General features: G+C 42.5%; 1 protein-coding gene and 3 non-coding genes across 4 annotated transcripts; all 4 read left to right on the top strand.

The window, feature by feature from the left end:
* Positions 1–4,364: 4,364 nt before the first annotated feature.
* On the top strand, positions 4,365–13,340 carry CCT6A (chaperonin containing TCP1 subunit 6A). Its single transcript, XM_006260190.3, has 14 exons — positions 4,365–4,530; positions 4,660–4,723; positions 5,128–5,262; positions 5,813–5,986; positions 6,182–6,285; positions 7,331–7,441; positions 7,946–8,105; positions 8,347–8,429; positions 9,267–9,363; positions 9,926–10,073; positions 11,612–11,745; positions 11,882–11,984; positions 12,497–12,569; positions 12,979–13,340. Exons 1-14 carry the CDS (start codon positions 4,394–4,396, stop codon positions 13,049–13,051), a joined length of 1,596 nt encoding a protein of 531 aa, XP_006260252.1. The 5' UTR covers positions 4,365–4,393; the 3' UTR covers positions 13,052–13,340.
* On the top strand, positions 5,494–5,625 carry LOC132245280 (small nucleolar RNA SNORA22). The gene has a single exon (XR_009457104.1). It is a non-coding gene; the product is annotated as a small nucleolar RNA SNORA22 (small nucleolar RNA).
* LOC132245279 (small nucleolar RNA SNORA15) lies at positions 7,060–7,191 on the top strand. Its single transcript, XR_009457103.1, has one exon. It is a non-coding gene; the product is annotated as a small nucleolar RNA SNORA15 (small nucleolar RNA).
* LOC132245278 (small nucleolar RNA SNORA15) lies at positions 10,176–10,308 on the top strand. The gene has a single exon (XR_009457102.1). It is a non-coding gene; the product is annotated as a small nucleolar RNA SNORA15 (small nucleolar RNA).
* Positions 13,341–13,967: the final 627 nt, after the last annotated feature.

Here is a 13,967-nt window from a genome sequence, read left to right as displayed (position 1 = left end):
CCCCAGGCCTGAACCCTGTGTCCCCTGCCAGTCTGAGGCAGGCACCCAGGGGAGCCTAGAGCAACCCCTGGCTGCTGTAGGGGAGCAGAGCAGGGCAGGAGTAGCCCTACACTGAACTGCTGCCTTTGGGAGCAAATTAATTCCCTACAGGTGCACATGTAGATGCACTCCCAGGGAAAGGTAAGCTTTCAATGCATTAATAGCATATGTAGATGTGCCCACTGATGACACAGTACTTAAAGACGTCAGTAGATCCATGAGGCTGTTTGCTTACTTCTGCGAAAAGTTCCATTCCAAATAATGCACTTAGTCTAACTTGTCTCACAGATTCATATATTAAAAACTATGCAAGCACCTAGAAAAGTGCCTAGCACCTAACTCACAAAGTTGATTTCAATTAGTGTTAGGTTCTTAACTCCCTTAGGCTCAGGATGGTCTGTATGTGAGCACCCTAGGGAGCAGGGATAGCCAAACTGGGGCACATGTGCTACAAGTAGCAAGGGCAACCTCTGTGTGTGGCACATAGCAGATCAGAGAGCGGACAGCAGCAGAGTGGGAGGCAGGACAAGGAGCAGAAAGCAGAGCAGCAGATTGGGCAGGAGTCACAAGGCAGAGAGCAGAAAGCAGAGCAACACACTGGGCAGGGGAAAGGGATCAGAATGGCACTTGGGGAGGGCCTGGGGCTAATTTATGGCACACCTGCCAAAAATGGTTGGCCCCCATTGCCACAGAGCAGTGTTTTTCAACCTGTGGGTCCCGACCCGAAAGTGGGTTGCAAGAATATATGAAAGAGTCATGAACAAACTTTAAAAATGGACCAACAAACTTTAAAAATGTTAAAAATCTTTAAATGAGAAAAATGTGGGAAACTGTGGCTGAGTTCCAGCCTGGAAGGGGCTGCTTGGGGTCCTCTGTGAAGAGTTGAGAAAAGCCCTTTTCAATACTTCAGTGGTAGAGGGAAGAGACTTACCTGCCTCACCAGAGATGGCAGCAATGGCGGATGTGCAACTGCAACAGGAGCCCAGTTTTACTAGCTGCTGCTCCTTCCAGATTGGACCTCCGCATGGCCAGAAACGGCTGCCGCCAACACTGGAAGGAGTGGAGCATGGATGGCAAGAGGGAGCACAACCCCTGGATTGTGGGGGTGCCAGAGCTAAACTCTGGGAGATGGAGAGAGGACTGCTCCTCAGCCTGGGAGCTCGGAGGTGCTCTGATAATCCCAGATGCTGACACTGAGCTGGCAGTGGCGATAGCTGCGGGGAGAGCTGGTAGGAAGCCGCACCATAAGGACAAGATGGATGCGGAAGAGCTGTCAACATGTGGAACAAGGTCTTTGTTTTAGTTCCTACTTACTTTCATTTTGAATGGTGGGGAGCCTGTTAGGCTGAGTTCTAGTCACCTTGGAGAAGAGGAAAAGCCAGCAACACCGTGGGACAGAGGGGTGCTGGTGGAGGGATCGGACTCCCTCCACCAGAACAGAACCGAATCAACAAGGGCTGGTAAGACGGCTTGCCCCAATATGAAGAATTGACATGTCCAGTAGGAGCACTGGGGGTTGACGCGGAGACATCTAAGGTTGATACAAGTGCCCAAGTTTGTAGGCAAAATTGACTGACGACTCTCCTGTATTTCTCTTTAGTTACATTTGTCTGATAGGGCCGGGCCTTGGAAAAATAGCGCACAGCCCTCAGGCTGTTGGTGGAGGCTGCAGCCAGTGGCCATAACTGAGAGACTTACCTGGGTTCCAGTCTTCTTGCTTTGTGTTATTCTTCATTTCTCTTTCATTTACCAAGCCTCGACAGAACTCCTTCGAGGCTAGCTTAGCCGCTGTATCCTCAAGTCAGGCTCAAGACAACCGTGAGCCTAAAAAGATTGGGGAAAAAAAAGGAGAATGCCCAATTGATGCTTTAACAACTGGATGGCATTTGGACTGGGTGTAAGGGGAGGTAGGAGCCCCAAAGAAGAAGCGGACCCAGCCAGGCCCCATGGCCCTATCCTGTGCCGCGGTGAAACGCCCCCGCCATGCCCCACATACACCCTACCCTACCCCACCCCACACACTGGCCGGGACTGGCCAGTGATGTTTACAGATGAGTCCTGCTACAAAAAACATTGAGAACCACTGCCATAGAGGATAAGTTGTGCTACCATTTCTGGAGCATTTATCACAATTACTGCAATAAGTGGTGCTTTTCTTCAGCGGCATAACTATCTGGGGCAACTGGGACAGCTGCCCCAGGGACCAATTTGCAGAGAGATGGGAGTGAAGAACAGAAAAAATGGCTGCCGCCAGAGTCACATGATGTCTTGGGAAGCTGCCACTGCCCCTGTGTGTGGCAGCTGCCCCAGGTGCCCGGCTACGTTGTTACACCTCTGCTTTTCTTACATCTGCAGCTCCTGAGGGCCTGTCCTCATGTGTATCTGCGCTCACAGCCCTCCATTTCCAGCCCTCCTCCTTACACGGCAATAGCAGGAAACGTGAATCCTAAAGGTTCAAAATGCAAAAGGCAGCAAAAACTCCAGCAATGTATTAACTTTGAGGGATCTGTTGCCACCCGGCCTGCGACTTCATGGGCTGGGATGAGCTTGGCTCTGAGGTGGGCCCAGGTCCTGGGGGGAATTCACAGCCAGCAGCTGGTTGCGACCAGGAGCAAATCTTGCATTAACCTGGCCGCTTTACATTTTAATGGGGATGCATTCTTATCCCACCTGGGCCCACCTGGGTCAAATATGCATTATGTGGATCTCATATGAGCTATCCCAGTTTAAATGTGAATTTCCTTTTTAACCAGGTTCATTTCAGTCAAATGCATTTTTTGCTTGCAGGGATGTAGGTTGTAGCCATATTGGTCTATGGACATAAGTAGACAAGGTTCTTTGGGTAAATCTGATATCTTTTATTATTATTTTGTGTGTATTATATTATATTTTACTATTTTATTATTAAAATAATAAATACTTTTATTATTAATTATTATTTTATTTTTTTGCTCGCAGTGAGAGAGGGACTAGAGTCGCTGAGCCCTCAACCTATTTGCATCACAATTCTTCTTATTATCTTGCCTCATTATGCTAATATATTACTAATTTAATTTTCATGTAGCTATGCACAGGCGTATAGCGGGATACTTGGCACATATTAAGGATGTTGGATTTGCATACAGACACCCACAGGCCAATATTTGTAGATATTAATAAAGTTTAATTTGCATGAGGCCAACCATACGCTAATAGGGCAACCGTGCATATTAATGAAGTTCAATTTGCATATAAATGCCCACAGGAGCATGGCAATGAGGTTAATTTGCATATAGGTACCCGTACGCCTGGAGCAGGATTGTACATTTGTGTTTTTAATTAAGTTCATTTGCATATAGGTACTAATATGCAGGATTGTACATTTGTGTTTTAATTAGGTTCATTTGCATATAGGTACCACTATGCAGGATTGTACGTTTGTTTTTTTTAATTAAGTTCATTTGCATATAGGTACTAATATGCAGGATTGTACATTTGTGTTTTTAATTAGGTTAATTTGCATATAGGTACCAATATGCAGGATTGTACATTTGTGTTTTTAATTAGGTTAATTTGCATATGGGTACTAATATGCAGGATTGTATATTTGTGTTTTTAATTAGGTTCATTTACATAGGCACCAATATGCAGGATTGTACGTTTGTTTTTTTTTAATTAGGCTCATTTGCATATGGGTACCACTATGTAGGATTGTACATTTGTGTTTTTAATTAGGCTAATTTGCATATAGGTACCACTATGCAGGATTGTACATTTGTGTTTTTAATTGGGTTCATTTGCATACAGGTACTAATATGCAGGATTGTACATTTGTGTTTTTGATTAGGTTCATTTGCATATATGTTCATTTGCGTATATTTGTGTTGGTTTTTTTTAATGAGAAACAGATCAAATAGACGTAAAAGCAGAACCGCGCCTCGCACCCGCGTGACGCCCGCCACAAGGATCAGGAAACTCAGAAGACGCTGAATATTCACCTCAGAAGACCTCCCCTGTGGTTCCCCTTGGAGGAAAGCAACGGGACCGCTCGCCCGTCTCCATGACGACGTTTGCCAATCAAGCTAATGACCCTGTGTTCATAGGCCCGCGTTCATTTACATATTAATGAGGAGCGACGGCGTGCCGATTTGCATATGCATGAGGCGCTTTGCATATCAACCGCTCCCACCGGCCTTCTCCCGCGGGGCGGGTCCCTCGGAGGGGAGCGACAGGGCGGCTGGCCAATGGGACGGCAGGCAGCGCCGCGCAGCCAATGGCGGGGCGGCGGAGTGTTCTAGAAGGGGCGTGCCCCGCGCGCCTTATCCCGCCGTCCCTTGCGCGCGGGGCTGGGCTCGGGCAGTGCGGCGGCTGCATCATGGCGGCGGTGAAGTCGCTGAACCCCAAGGCCGAGGTGGCGCGGGCGCAGGCGGCGCTGGCCGTGAACATCAGCGCGGCGCGGGGGCTGCAGGACGTGCTCCGCACCAACCTGGGGCCCAAGGGCACCATGAAGATGTGAGCGCGGGGCCGGGCGGGGGGCGCACGTGGCGGGGAGGCCGTGGTGGGGGGAGGGGCTGGGCCCGGCCCTTGCGGTGACCGCCTCTCCTCCCCTCCCCTCCCCTCCCCTCTCCCTCCCCCTCGCAGGCTCGTGTCTGGCTCCGGAGACATCAAGCTCACCAAAGATGGCAACGTGCTGCTGCATGAGATGGTGAGTGCGCCTTGCCCCCCTTTGTCTCCTCGTCCGTTTTGGTGCGTGGCCAAAACTTGCCTCCTCCTCGCATCCGCTCGCTGGAGAACAGGCCCCCGATTCACCCCCCCCCAACTCCCTCGTGGCGTCCCTCGCATCTGTAGCTTTACCGCCGCTCCCTCGCCCGCAGAAATTAGCCAAAAACGAGAATCTTAGCAGACTCGTTCAGTGTTAATGTAATGTATCGTTTGAGACACTTCTAACATACCTCTAAGTGACAAGTGTTGCTTTTAAATCGACAAAAAATAACTACGAAGATGTATAGTGTGTCCCAGCAAGACAAAATACATCGATGTGAGTTTCCTGCTAGTTAAACCTTGCTGCGTTATTGTAGGAATATCGCTCAGCTGCTTCTTTTTGTTTAGCAAATCCAACACCCAACCGCCTCCTTAATAGCCAAAGTAGCAACGGCGCAAGATGACATCACTGGAGACGGGACCACTTCAAATGTCCTGATCATCGGAGAGCTGCTGAAGCAGGCAGATCTCTATATTTCCGAGGTACGGATGGGGTCTTGGTTTTTGTAAGGGAATGAGTAAACGTCATCCTTTAATGCTTTCGAGTTTTGACTTTGCTGTTAATATGTCTTGTACCTGTTGTGTTTTTTTTCTTTCGCTCTTTTGGTGGGCTTTAAAGCTTTTGTCATAATTGCGTGCCACTAAATAGCGTTTTACTCGAGTAAAGAATCATCTTCATGTTAGAAAACTTGACTTGATACCGATTAATTCCTGCTGCACAGTGAACACCCAAGTGTGCTTCATAAGTTCCCTTGGTCTTAATTCTGTGCTAGAATAAGCTGTGCTTTTCCTCTGCATTAGAAGGAGCATCTTCCTTTTACATGTATTCAAAAGGACAGTACATTTTGTCTTCATTGTATCATGTGAAGTCTAAATCGCTTTAGTGTTTATCATCAAGGTCATTGTTTGGGTAGCACAAATTTTAAAGGTCTGAGTAATATAGATTTGAAAATAAATAAGAATGCCAGTTGGAAACCTGTTGCCTTGTTTTGTTGATTAATAGCATTTTATATTTTTTTTTAATGAACAATAGGGCTTGCACCCAAGAATAGTTGCAGAAGGATTTGAAGCAGCAAAGGCAAAGGCACTTGAAGTTTTGGAGCAGGTCAAAGTATCCAAGGATATGGACAGAGAGACACTTATAGATGTTGCCAGAACATCTCTGCGTACTAAAGTTCATGCTGAGCTGGCTGATGTCTTAACAGAGGTAAGTGTACATGTTTTTTATTTTTTCTTTGAACTGTACTTTCATTCTCAGATGAGGAACTCCTAATTATCTGACACATTAGATAATTAATTAGGGGAAGAGAGGGAGCATAGAAAAATGGGGGGGAAATGCCTATCTATTTGCTTCTGTTTGATAGCTGAGCTTGTTGTATGATGGTGTTCTCTTCTATTTCAGGCTGTAGTAGATTCCATTTTGGCAATCAGAAAACCAGATGAACCTATTGATCTCTACATGGTTGAGATAATGGAGATGAAGCACAAATCAGAAACGGATACAGCGTACGTAGTTATACAAACAATAAAAAAACAAAAACAAACCCTGCTGGGGTGGGTAATGGTAAGGCGAACCTCAGTTGCTTTTATAAAGTGAAAAGCTTGAGGTCCTGTCACAAGGAGTTTGCTTAACTTTTTTTTTTTTCAACTTGCTGTTGCTTTTTTTCATGCATCTTAAAATGGCCTTTCTTACCTTTTTATGTTGGGGGGGAAAAAACTGACCACACGAGAAACTACAAAACAGGAACATTGCAAAGTACATTTGAAAAAAAGCTCTTCCTATAACTTCCTGCAGTTTTACTCATCTTCAGTGGGAGCTCTTAACTAGAGCTTCTTAACAAGAGGAGACAGAAGTAAGATGAAACTGTTCCTCTCAAGAGTTTAAACTCCCTCCATTTTTAAACTTGACAGTCTGACAAATATGCCTGCAGCTGGTTGGTCATGGCTGTATTAACTTCCAACATAGGACAGGTGCATTGGTGTAATATACACATGCCTTTTTCTCAGACAGTCTGAAAATACTAAGAAGTATAATGCTGTGTCTGAAAGACATTGGTCCTTTTACACTAATTGAGCTCTAAGCTCTAAATCCATTTCTAGTGGAGAGAAACCTGGAATACAAAGTGAACAGAGTTTTAACCCTTTTATCATTCTTAATGTCAGAGGGCTGAATCTCACTGACATGGAGAGAATTTATAATACTATTATAATTGCCTTTTAACTAGGTAAATTGGGACCACAATAGTTCAAAAGCCTTCATAAGGACAAGCTTAATCAGCAGCATGGAAGAATTCTGCGTTGGCTTTTTCAGTAGCTAATGCAGTCAGACACTATGCTAGAGTATATTTCCTTATTACAGCCCTAACAGCCTGCTTTACACAGAGTAGGCATGTCCATGGAAGTGGGATACATTATCCAAATTATTTTTATACCTATAGGCATGTAATTAATGTTTAATATGCTTTGCTATGAATTTTGTTCAACTGCCTATCATGAAAACCCAAATAAGGAAGAAGAATTTCTTACAGGTCATCTAACTGATTCTTTACAGGCTTATTAAAGGACTTGTTTTGGATCATGGCGCTCGTCATCCAGATATGAAAAAAAGAGTGGAAGATGCTTATATACTTACTTGCAACGTATCTCTAGAATATGAAAAAACGTAAGTGTAAGCCAGAGACTAAAAGAAAGCGGAGAATAAGTATTCCAGAATATCTACTTAAGATAAGCTCAGCTGTGTAAAAGAGGAAATAAAAGCAAACAGCACAGAATCTTATCCAGATTTATGAAGCTGGTAAGGGGCCAGTAAGCTTCTGGAGTAGGTTATTTGTTTTTCGAGGTGTTTGTCATATCACTGACTGACAACTTTTTAAAGTCAATAATGTCTGTGTGTTCGGTATACATTGATAGTGAGCATCTCCAAGTGTATGTTAGACATGGGTGTTTTGATATGTGACTACTAAAATACTATTTTACTCCTGTACTGAAAGATGTCATTTTTGTTTTGCATGTATTCAGAAGTACAACATATATTTTGTGCTGCTGTACTATGCAATGCGACTCTGTTAAACTGTACCTTTATTTAAGATACCTTCTGACTAAATTTACATGTTCTTTCCTGTGAGTAGATGATTGTCATGTCTTTTCCTTCAACCTCTAATTTTAGAGAGGTGAGCTCTGGATTCTTTTATAAGAGTGCAGAAGAAAGAGAGAAGCTAGTAAAAGCAGAAAGAAAATTCATTGAAGACAGAGTGAACAAAATTATTGACTTGAAAAAGAGAGTCTGTGGTGATTCAGATAAAGGATTTATCGTAATCAATCAGAAGGTAAGACGAACAAGTATGGGAAATAACTGGAAAAATTACTTCTAACACCTTGGCACTTTTGGCAGGCTCGATGCCTTGGTGTCCATTAACTGTGTGACTCTCACACAAGCCTTAATAAGGGGTAGAGATATTTTGCTTTCAGATATTCACATAGGTCTTTGCTAAGAGGAAGAATTGGCCCTTTGCACTGGTCTGTGAATTTGTTTTTACACTTCCTTAATAGGCGCTTTTCTCTTGTTAGGGAATTGACCCATTTTCGTTGGATAGCTTGGCAAAAGAAGGAATAGTAGCTTTGCGCAGAGCAAAAAGGAGGAACATGGAGAGGTAAGTTCTTGAAAAGAAGACTTACTTGCTTTTCCAGTGTTTGTTTGACTTGATGTATGTATGTAACCTTTTTCTTTTTAAGTAAAGCTTGAGTAAAATCTACCCATACATCTGACTTGTCTAGTTCTTAAGCAGCAATGACTGGCAGTTAATAGAAGCTTACGTATTTTGATGCATTTAAAAAATCCTTTTTCATGTAATAGTGATGTTGCCAATAAATTCCGAATTCAGAACAATTAGCCCTCTTCTGCACTATTCTGAAATGATTCACAAAGTACATCCACATACAGTAAAAGCTTTGTTGTCCGTCACCCATGGTGGGGGGGTGCTAGATAACAAAATATACCGGTTAATTGAGAGGCCTGAACAAGTGTCTCTGCCTGTTTGGGCCGTCACTTCTCACCGCGTCCGGGGCATTGCCGACTCTCCCGTAGGCTCTGAGGGACAGGGAGGCGGGCCCCATGCAGCCTGCTATGCCCCAGACCATGAGGGCTTGGCAGCACAGGCTGCTTTGCGTTGGACTGTGGGGGTTTGGAGAAACCGGAAGTGCCACGGTGGGCGCTTCCCATTTCACTTTACCTTACAACCCAGCATGCCGGTTAATAGAATGTGCTGGCTTGTAAGGTGCCAATTGACAGTGCTTTTACTGTACTTCACATAGCTTGAAAGAAATGAAACTAAGTGGCCCTGCTTATATTAAATAGCTCATGGTGGATGTGCTGTGATATTCTTAACTCTTCAGTTTGGTATGAACAAAGATTCCAACTTCACATTAAGTTATTAATTTTATATTTAGTTACGTATGTAACATGACCGACTTGTCTTATCTTCTTTCAGACTGACGCTTGCCTGTGGTGGTATGGCCATGAATTCTTTGGAGGACCTCACGCCTGAGTGTCTGGGACATGCTGGGCTTGTTTATGAGTATACATTAGTATGTATGACCTTGAGTTTGAACTTAACAGGTCAAGGTACACTGTTGGCTCCTTTTCGGTGTCTGTATCGTTTGCTTTATTTCAGGTTTTGCTGTTAATGCTTAGCACTCTTAAACACAGGGAGTTCTGTGAAGGCATTTAGACACCCATGATGATCCAGTTATGATTTTGAAAGTAATATGGGAAGTCTCATAAAAGTCACTGCCACACACTAATTGCCAGAAAAATACATGAAGTACACTGTGGGGTGATGATGGAAAAACAAAAACCTGAGGGGCGGGGGGAACAAAGAATAAATGTATTCTTCATTGAAAGTAGAGCTAGGATGACAACCTGCATAATTTATAAGGGTAAAGAGAAAAATTTCTACTATTCCCCTTTTCAGAAGTTAGTGTGAAAGTTAATTATCCCTCTGACTATACATGGATCTAAAAATGTACCCATGTTGCTCATTTATTTTGTTTTTTTACATAGATATGCTGTGATTGATTGATTGATTTTGCTGCTTTTTTGTTCTTGAGCAAAACTCTTACATGAACACATAGTAATATTGTTCTACAGGGTGAAGAGAAATACACCTTTATTGAGAAGTGTGACAATCCTCGTTCCGTTACCCTGTTGATTAGGGGACCCAATAAGCATACACTCACGCAAATCAAGGATGCAGTAAGAGATGGACTACGTGCTGTAAAAAATGCCATTGAAGATGGTAAGTGTAGTCCATAGTAATTTTTTGGTGTAGTAAGATTCAGAGGACCTGCTGACATCTGTGAACTGTTCATTTCCTACATATGTACTTTTCTGCCAAGAAGCATGGATGAATTCTGTGTTAGCTTTATCAATAGTTTATGCAGTCAGACACCATGCTAAAGTATTTCCACTTTAACTATTTCTAATGTCATGCTGTATGCCAAGCTGACATGTTTTAAAAAGTGGATACACATAGTGGATCAGATTTGATTTCAGTTGCACATGGTCTTTCTCCAGGGTCTTGTTAGTATTCTGTTAAATATTAATGAATGTGCTTTTAAAATGCTGGAAGACAACAATTTAAGACAAAAGGCTCTGAGGGCAACACAGCAAATTTGAATACTTTAGATCTGGTTAAATACTGGTTCAGTAAGAGCAGAGAGATGAGGAGGAAAAAAGCATGCTTTGCAACTGAAAAACTTGCTTTCAGCTCACTATCTTTCATCAGTTTAGCAGGCCTGCCAGAAAGGATTACTGAAATAGTTATTTGGGATGGTGGTAATAATGTTTTTTTTTAAATATCTTGAATCACTGCTTACAGCAAGCAGTGTTGCTCAACCTGTCCAGTTACATAGGCTAGATAAATGGCACCGAGTTGGTCTGTAGGCCAGATCCAGCATATAAGAGTCAGTCCATAGGCACAGTCCGGTGCACAGATGTGACTTCACGTGCAGGATCCTGTTGGGGTGCAACTCCACGTGCCAGATGTGGCTGTGGCTTGAACTGGCTTGCAGGGCTGCATCATCTGGATGACGGGGTTCCCCCATGGGTACTTATCAGGGGAGCAGCAGTAGTGTTAACTGCTGAAGCTCTTGGAGTGGTTAACCTCACTACTGCTTATACTGCCACCAAATTTCCAGACCTGTGGGGAGCTCCGCAGGCTAGATGAGACAGCTCTGTGGGCTGGAATCTGGGCTGTGGGCCAGAGGTTGAGCACTACTACAGTAAGATATTAAAGGTAGCAAAATTGCTGCTTCTCCTCCATGCAACATCTCTTTTCAGAAGGGAAGGTTTTTTTTAATCAAAGTCTCGCCTTTTGACATGCAAGAATTGCAGATTTGTTAACGTAAAAGCTAACAGGTGTACTTTGGATAATTGTTTTCCTGTAAATGTTCTCTATCACGCCTTCTGATTCTTCTGCTCTTTCTGCTGAAACTAGTTCAGCTGGACTACAGCAACTACTATCTAAGCTTTAAATAAGGGACGAGGAGACTCTGAGTAAAAGGCTATTCTTGCTGTGTCTGGCCATGAGTTACGGTGAGCATGATAGAAACCTAAATACATAAGTCGGTTTCATTTCTCACCTTTCTCAAAAAGAGTTTTGATTGTGTTTTGAAGAGCACCTGTCGTGGTGGATGCTATTTTAGAGGCAAAAGCCTCTTGAGTTTCATGAATGTTCTGTACTGATGTACATCCATTAACATGAACCATGTGGTCTCATTGCTTTGTTTGATATCGCTGTGTAATGGCTCTGCTTATTATCTTCCTTACATACAGGCTGTGTAGTTCCAGGGGCTGGTGCAGTAGAAGTGGCAATTGCTCAAGCTCTCGTTAAATATAAGCCCACCATAAAAGGAAGAGCCCAGCTTGGAGTCCAGGCTTTTGCTGATGCTCTGCTCGTTATTCCTAAGGTATAAAGGAGCTCTTGACTGGAGAAGTAGATTGCAAGCAGTTAGTTTAAGCTAATAGAAAATTATCATTAAGGTGGGTTACTGTTGCAACAACTACTTATTTTTACATAATCTATCTCATCCTCTTTTTTAAAAGGTGCTTGCTCAGAATTCTGGCTATGATCCCCAAGAAACTTTAGTGAAAGTTCAGACAGAACATGCAGAATCAGGGCAGCTTATTGGAGTTGATCTGAACACTGGTAAGAACCTCCTCTAAAAAACCCGTATTGAGACACTTGTGAATAGAATAAATTGACCTTTGTCTAGTCAGCAGTATAGTGGTTTTTTTGAGAGAAATTAAAACTTATTATTCTTTATGGCAAGTCTGTTGCACGTTAGCTTCCTGAAGATTTTGCAGGGTTGGGAGTGTTGTTTTAAGATTTCCTGGAAGTTTTATTTAACAACAGCTTTTCTTGATGGTAAATAGAGTACTTGTCGCCTGCTAAACAACTCAAGGCTATGTTAGAGTTAAGTAATATGAAGTTTGTAATGTGATATCCACACATGTAAATGTGACTACATGCAAAGACTAGATGTTGGTGGGTTTTTGTATGAAGATGTTTTGCCTTTGGGGGCAGTAGCAGCATGCTTCACAGATGACAAAAACCTGCTAATCCCTTATCACTTTTTTCGTAACTCAGAACTGTAACATTTCATTCAGGTGTTCTCAGCCTTATCTTTTGCCTTATTTTGTACTTATTTTTATTTCCAGGTGAACCAATGGTGGCTGCAGTAGCTGGAATTTGGGACAACTATAATGTCAAAAAGCAACTGCTCCATTCATGGTAATTTTTTTTTTAATGGGTTAACTTTTAAATTGTATAAACACTCATTTTGCTATCCAAAATCGATTAAGTAATTTGAGATTTGTTTATTAAGTGAAAGGCTTTGGTTTTTATCCTCCATTTTGCAATGTACAAGAAAAGGGAAGTAGTTGTTTTACACTGTCATACTCATCCTAAAGTATGTCTCCTCTCCAATTGGAAAGAAAGAAAGCTTGATCTTAATTGGCTATTAGTATTAGTGTTTTTTAAGTGGCTGAGTCTAGTATAAAACTTTATAATCTGTTGGGGCTTTGGCTGGGGTGCGGACTCCTGAGGAGAGAAGTGAAGATAATGCCCTTGTTTGAATGAATTGTAACATAATACAGCACTTTTAACAGGTTTGTTTGTTTTTTTCATTTGATCTTTCCAGCACGGTGATCGCCAGCAACATTCTTTTGGTTGATGAAATTATGCGAGCTGGAATGTCATCTCTCAAAGGTTGAACTGAATCTCTTCTCATCCTGTGATAGTCATCATGAGTAGGGAATTGCCTTTTTGAAATAACTTTAAAAAAAAAATCCAACTAAAGGCATTTTCGTCCCCAGCCTCCAGTGGATTTTCACAGTAACAGAAGTAGCTGTCCTTTTTGATGCAGTAAACATGGCCACTCGCAAAGATTAGTACCTGTTCAAATATTAGGTTCTAAAATCAATCAGTTATTTATTTTTAATTGCACTGAAATGTACAATTAAAGTTACAGCCTTTCTACCCAATAAACATTTCTGTTCTGTGCTTTGTTTGTAGCAGTGTCACTTATTTAACTTGCATTTTAGTTGAAATAATGTTACTGGATGAAGATGATGGTACAGCAATATAGTTTTCCATGACATGTCATTACTTCCAGAACGTGTCATCTGTGCATCACTTTTCTGAATACTGCTGAACTACCCGTGGTGTAACTTGCTTATGTTTCTACATATGAGATTACATGCAGCTCCCTGTAATCCCCAAAATTTCCCCTGGGATGGGGGAGCCTAATTTAAGAATTTTATAGAAGATCCTTTCCAAATGCGTGGAGTGCTGGACTGGGGCGGGGGAAAGAGGTCAAACCTGGATTCTGTTTCTAGGCATGGTATTGAACTAGGTAGTTGTTTCCTGTCCCTGCATCAGTTTCCTGTCTTTCAGAATGGGGATGGTAACATTTTACAATGGCTTAGACCTGTGTCGAAAGATGATTATTCATAGGCTATTGCCTATCCTAACAACAAATGCATATTTATATTTTGAAGTACACTCTAATAGTATGCATTTTAGCCTAAGGATTTTTCCAGGCTGCTTTTAACATGAATTCACTAATGCAGCATAGGCTGCTATGGCACTAGTTTAAAGACCTGGGAGATGGAAGTTGTTGAAAACATA

The sequence above is a fragment of the Alligator mississippiensis genome, chromosome 14 (assembly GCF_030867095.1).
Source record: "Alligator mississippiensis isolate rAllMis1 chromosome 14, rAllMis1, whole genome shotgun sequence".
In the NCBI taxonomy this organism is placed as follows: Eukaryota; Metazoa; Chordata; order Crocodylia; family Alligatoridae; genus Alligator; species Alligator mississippiensis.
The sequence above is the reverse complement of the archived record's forward strand: the minus strand, read 5'-3'. Positions and strand labels throughout refer to the sequence as shown.

Bases quoted from the DNA above. Each gene is read 5' to 3' on its own strand.
- CCT6A (XM_006260190.3), top strand. From the start codon at position 4,394: ATGGCGGCGGTGAAGTCGCTGAACCCCAAGGCCGAGGTGGCGCGGGCG. The intron at 4,724-5,127 runs GTGAGTGCGCCT...CTTTTTGTTTAG, and splicing joins ACGTGCTGCTGCATGAGATG to CAAATCCAACACCCAACCGC. The intron at 7,442-7,945 runs GTAAGTGTAAGC...CTCTAATTTTAG, and splicing joins TCTCTAGAATATGAAAAAAC to AGAGGTGAGCTCTGGATTCT.